At 44.7% G+C, this 5,990-nt stretch overlaps 1 protein-coding gene across 1 annotated transcript in view; it reads left to right on the top strand.

Annotated features, from left to right (window-relative positions):
* The window catches only part of FUS (FUS RNA binding protein), a 12,675-nt gene extending 8,085 nt beyond the window's left edge, over positions 1–4,590 (top strand). The window contains exons 9-16 of the mRNA XM_034669551.1: positions 527–559; positions 1,709–1,812; positions 2,246–2,375; positions 2,878–2,979; positions 3,125–3,248; positions 3,578–3,678; positions 3,997–4,144; positions 4,389–4,590. Coding sequence (XP_034525442.1) covers positions 527–559; positions 1,709–1,812; positions 2,246–2,375; positions 2,878–2,979; positions 3,125–3,248; positions 3,578–3,678; positions 3,997–4,144; positions 4,389–4,428 — 782 coding nt within the window. The 3' untranslated portion in view covers positions 4,429–4,590. The remainder of the gene's footprint in view (positions 1–526; positions 560–1,708; positions 1,813–2,245; positions 2,376–2,877; positions 2,980–3,124; positions 3,249–3,577; positions 3,679–3,996; positions 4,145–4,388) is intronic.
* Positions 4,591–5,990: the final 1,400 nt, after the last annotated feature.

Here is a 5,990-nt window from a genome sequence, read left to right as displayed (position 1 = left end):
TTGGGGAAACAACATGGTTTTAAGAATGGTTCGTAAAGATGAAATTAAAAATTGTTCCACAAGGGATAAGTGTCTTTGGTGTTAAAAGTTTGGAGAAACTGGATGGATGCATATCACATTGCTGGTGGTGAGCCCATTTCTCTCTGGGGTGAGAGAATAGGGCCAAGCTATGAGTTGGTTTTAACTGCAATGGGTCTCCCTCCTGACCCTCCCCCCACAATCTGTGCTGAGGACATTTCCCAGCCTGAGCTGGGGGAGGCAGAATTTTCTGAAGTGTGTTGTCCCTGTGGGGACTCAGATTACATGCAGATCTTAAGAAAAGGGGCCTGTGTCTTCCCCAGCCCTGTCTAGGATTTTCTCTGGGCAGGCAACCCAGGACAGGGTTTGGATGAGGCTGTGAGCACTTAACTGATAATTTTGCAAGAGTTTGGATTGGTGTTAATTTTTTTCCTTGTTTGTCTCTCCCTGTTGACTAACAGCTTCTCTTTCCTTTTTTTTTTTTTTTTTTTTTTTCATGTCACTTAAGGCCCTCGGGACCAAGGATCACGTCATGACTCTGGTGAGTCCACAGCTGGCATGAAAGAGTGGCTAATGTGGTATCGGGACTTTTCTTGGCTGTTCTTTGACACTTCAGGAATCTGAAAAAGAGCAGGGGTAGACGGGCTCCTGGGTGGCTCAGTCGGTTAAACGTCTGCCTTCTGCTCAGGTCGTGATCCCAGGGTCTTGGGGTCAGCCCTGCATTGGGCTCCCTGCTCCAAGGGGAGCCTGCTGCTCCCTCTCCCTGCCACTCCCCGTTTGTGTGCTATGACATGCGTGTGCGGGTGCGTGTTCTCTCCCCATGTCAAATAAATAAATACAGTCTTTAAAAAAAAAAAGAAGAGGGGCGCCTGGGGGGCTCATGGGCCTTCAGCTCAGGTCATTGATCCTGGGGTCCTGGGATCGAGCCCATCGTCAGGCTCTCTGCCCAGAGGGGAACCTGCATCTCTCCCTTTGCTTAGTGTTCTTTCTCTGTCAGTGAATAAATAAAATCTTCAAAGAAAAAAAACGGGTAGAGAAGGAAAATGAAGGGAAGGGAGTTTAGGTGTAGTTACAATCAGCAGTGATCTGTAAATGAGTATGTATCAGAAATATCTCCTCAGTGGTTTCTTTCCCCAGCAACTTAGTGGGTTTGGGAGGATCCTGACAACCTGTGTTTCTAACAAGTCCTAAGAGGTGGTGGTATATTTGTGTAGACCATAATCTGGTACTGCTGATTTAAAGCAGTGGATTTTAGAAATGTGGATCACGACCAAATGAGTAAAGGCAAAAGACCTATAAAGGGAAGGATTTAGTCTCTTTTGGTTGTCTGTTGGATTTTAATGTAAAAAAGGTTTCTTACTTTGGGTCTTCAGTTGAAAATTGACGCACACTGGTGTACTTACTGCGTGATCTTGGGCAGTGAACTCCTGAGCTCTGGTTTCTTTTATGGATATTAACACCTTTTAAAGGATACTTGTAAAACTAAATTTAAATTTGTGAAATGGCTCTCATACAGGCACTCAAATAATAGAAGGGAGGTAGATTTCTTTCATTTGACCTTAAATCACATTGGTTTCCTTTTTTTTCTTTGAAAGTTTAATATGCAGTATTAAAGTTGGATTAAGAGTCACCGACTTGTTTTACCTTTGCTGGTTTTCTTCAAATTCACATTTTTTTTCCATTCAAGCAGAACAGGATAATTCAGACAACAACACCATCTTCGTGCAAGGCTTGGGTGAAAATGTTACAATTGAGTCTGTGGCTGATTACTTCAAGCAGATTGGTATTATTAAGGTACTGTGGAACATAGTAGGTGCCGCCTTCTGTGTCGGTGCTGCCGGCTTTTGGATTTCACATATTAGTTAAAAAAAGTCTTAATTGTTGTCAGCTTAATTTGTTGAGGAAAAAACATTAGATTGTTGCGTAGTTGATAAAAATAGGAGGTGTCTTAGACATTTGAATTTGTAGTTTTATATTTAGTTTTATTGGTCAACATTGAAGTGAGATCTTTGTATTGACTTTTTTTTATGATTTTTTATTATGTTAGCCACCATACAGTACATCCCCGTATATTGACTTTAGTTCAAGATATATACGTGAGCTACAAAACTAACTGGGAAGAGAGGAGCTGAAATATGGTTATGAGAAACCTCAGGTTCTTGAAGGAAGGTGGAAGGTGGGTAGTGCTGCCTTCTGAGACTCATGTTATCTCATGTTACTTTTTCAGACAAATAAGAAAACAGGACAGCCCATGATTAATCTGTACACAGACAGGGAAACAGGCAAGCTGAAGGGAGAGGCAACAGTGTCGTTTGATGACCCACCTTCTGCTAAAGCAGCTATCGACTGGTTTGATGGTATGTATGAGGAGGCTGGTGTGGGGTGGGTGGGGTAGGGCAGCTAGCCTTGGGAAACAGGTTACATTTTGAAGGTTCCTCTTACGTCTTCTAACACTTTATATCTGCTACTTTATACAGTTGACCATTTAACAACACGGGGGTTGAGGGCTGTCTGACCCCTGTGCAGTTAGGAATCTGCATATAACATGGCTTCCCGAAAACTCGATTATTTGCCTACTTTTGACTGGAAGCCTCATTGATAAGTCGATAAACACATATTTTGTATATTGAATGTTACTAAGACAAGTATAAAGAGAAAATTCATGTAGTGTACTGTGCCATAGTTAGTGAAAAAAATCGGCATGTAGGTTCTAAGCCATGTTCAAGGGTAAACTGTTGTCTTACGTCATCTGATTATAGACCTTTTCGGGAAGCTGTAGAGTCTTTTGATTGTACCAAACTTGCTTTTGGATCCACAAATCTTAGTAAAAGGTCTCTTTCTATGTCTTCATTTCATTAGGTAAAGAATTCTCTGGGAATCCCATCAAGGTCTCCTTTGCTACTCGGCGAGCAGACTTTAATCGGGGCGGTGGCAATGGTCGTGGAGGCCGAGGGCGAGGAGGTGAGGAGCTACTTCCTGCTGCTGGTATAAAGAGGTGATGGGTAGAGTAAGGAGAGGGAGAGGATGGTAAGGTTGTGGAGGAAAAGGTTAGGTTAGGCTAATCAAACTTGGAAGGGGAGAAGACCCATATTTTTGTCTTTATTAGGACCCATGGGCCGTGGAGGCTATGGAGGTGGTGGCAGTGGTGGCGGTGGCCGGGGAGGATTCCCTAGTGGAGGTGGTGGTGGCGGCGGCCAGCAGCGAGCTGGTGACTGGAAGTGTCCTAATCCGTGAGTGAAACTTTTTTTTCTTAGTCCTTTAAATGTGTGTCGTTTGATATTATGGCAGAGTTGGGAGGTTTTAAGACAGCTGTCAAGGTCACACTGATGGGGACACATCTGGCTGAGAGCTTACCTAATTAAGGTTGTTCTAGTGGGAAAGATACTGGACTCAGTTCAGTTATCTGTAGTTTTTGTTCTGGTTGTGCTCCTGAGAAGCCTTTTTTGCCTTTTTGATGCCCCTGTTTCCTCACTGTTATCTCTGAGGTCACTGGAATCTTTCCTGATTCTGGTCTTGTTTACTCCCATCCTTCCAAACTAATTTTCTGTATTTTTCTCAGTATATGTGAGAACATGAACTTCTCTTGGAGGAATGAATGCAACCAATGTAAGGCCCCTAAACCAGATGGCCCAGGAGGGGGACCAGGAGGCTCTCATATGGGTAAGAAGGGACAGAACTGGTAATAAGGAGTTGGGATCACAAAGGCCCCCCCCACAAGATTTTATTTATTTATTATAGGCGAGGGGTGGGAGGAGGGATGGGCAGACTCCACGCTCGGTGTCCATGCTCAGTGTGGAGCTTGAGGCAGGGCTCGATCTCACAACCCTGCCTGACCTGAGCTGAAACCCAGGAATCAGATGCTTTAACTGACTGAGCCACCCAGGTGCCCCAGAAAGCCCTTAACTTGAAGCAGGGAGGTTAGAGGGAGGGTAGGAGGGATTTGGGGGTATATGATCTATCCTGTTTATTTTGTCCTAGGGGGTAACTATGGAGATGATCGTCGTGGTGGCAGAGGAGGCTACGATCGGGGTGGCTACCGAGGCCGAGGCGGGGACCGTGGGGGCTTCCGAGGGGGCCGGGGTGGTGGGGACAGAGGTGGCTTTGGCCCTGGCAAGATGGACTCCAGGTAAGACTCTTAAATTGATAAACATTTTGAGGGCTTGATTGGAAAGCTGAGATTATAACCATAGTGGGGTATGGAAGGAGGGTGAGAATTATTCTGGAGAACTAATATATAGATCCACGTTTACATTCTATACTTGTAAAGATGAAGCCTTTTTTGGGGTTGGGTTAGCAGGATGGGAGGATTTTGGGGGTTGGGTGGGTGGAGAGGTTGGCAGCTCAGACCTAATGGATACTCTCTTTTGCAGGGGTGAGCACAGACAGGATCGCAGGGAGAGGCCGTATTAGCTTGGCTCCTGAGGTTCTGCAGCAGCTTTTCTTCTTGTACCCAGTGTTACCCTCATTATTTTGTAACCTTCCAACTCCTGATCACCCACGGGTTTTTTGTGTCGGACTATGTAATTGTAACCATACCTCTGGTTCCCATTAAAAACCATCGTTTTAGTTAAATTTTTTTCCTCTTCCCCCTCTTCACTCCACTGGAGGATTGATATCTGGGTCAGGAATGTGGGGAGTTTTTCTTTTTCAGATCATCCTGCCTAGCAGGAACTGGAATAATTTGTTCCTGCTTAGCAGGAACTGGAATAAAGTGTTTGATACTTGGTCCGGGGGAGAAAAAGTCAAGTGGCATCTTTGAAAGTAGAGATTAAAACTTTTCTGTCATGGCAAAAATTGGATGTATGCCTGGGGTAAGTGAAGAACATGTGGTGTCATGACTGTGGCCCCAGATATGTTCAACCATGTGCGAGTTTGTCTTCTACCACGTTTATTTAATTGCTGGTTCTATCAGTTTTACCCTTTTTAAGATTCTTGGCTCTCTCAACTTTTTTTAGGGGTGGGGCTCAAATAAATTAGATTGGCTCTTGGGGAAGTATTCAGATTGACAGTTTTCAGATTGGCACATAGCATGCCACATTGGGTCTTCGGGACCCTCGGGAAGGAGTGTGCCTATTTCACGGCAGAGGTTCTCTGGCCTCACTCACTTTACAGGCAGAAGGTGGAGTGCATGGGTTATTTGGCTCTCTCAATCAGAAAATGGTAGAGCCAGGATTGAGGTGTAGTCTTAGGACTTCATTTCTTAGTATTTTCATTCTGAAATCACTGTTCTTATGGGGACAAACTTCTGTCCCCAAACCTTCGATCTTAGGAGGTCTTAAGAAGATGCGGAGTTTGAGGGAGGAGGGTTGGGAATGAGTTTTGATGGTAAGAAGAGGGAAGGTTAGCTGGGAAAGGAAGGTAAACGGTAGCTCCTTATATTACAAGGTGAGTGCCCCTTGGCCTGTTTTCCTGAAGGTGGGGCTTGGGTAGATAGGTGCTATAAATAGGCAATTGTGTCACTTTCATATCCTGCCTAGGCTGGGGGCTGAAGTCATGGTATCTTGATTTTAGGCTTGAGCCTTAATTGGTGGTGGATGGCCCTTCCTTTTCAAAGGAGGGTGTTGGAGATAGGGAAAGGGTAGGACCAATGAGTTAAAACCTTAGACATTTCCTCTCAACTTTACCTTAAGCCTTTTCTGACCCCCCAAAACTTTTTTTTGCCCCAGCTCTCAAGTCTGAGTTAAAAGACTTGTTTTACCTGCCAGTGAATTTGGTTGAGCATGACTTTCAGTTAATACAGAGCTAAAACTCACAGCCAACAGCAGAAAAGGTATTTTGCTGTCGGAAGCATAGCTCGTGGAGTTCCTGGGACTCGTCTTTGGGAAGTGCTTTCCTCTCTGTTGAAAGTTGCCCAGTATGTTGAAGGTGTTCTCTAGAGAAGGATGCTTCATCAAATCTGGTCACGAGGCAGGGAAGCGATTGCCTTGTCAAGGGAAATAGTTGCTTTACTCTCCCTACTGAGTGGGGGCGCT

Source organism: Ailuropoda melanoleuca, chromosome 10, assembly GCF_002007445.2.
Source record: "Ailuropoda melanoleuca isolate Jingjing chromosome 10, ASM200744v2, whole genome shotgun sequence".
NCBI classification, from domain to species: Eukaryota; Metazoa; Chordata; class Mammalia; order Carnivora; family Ursidae; genus Ailuropoda; species Ailuropoda melanoleuca.
This window is presented reverse-complemented; position numbering and strand designations above follow the sequence as displayed.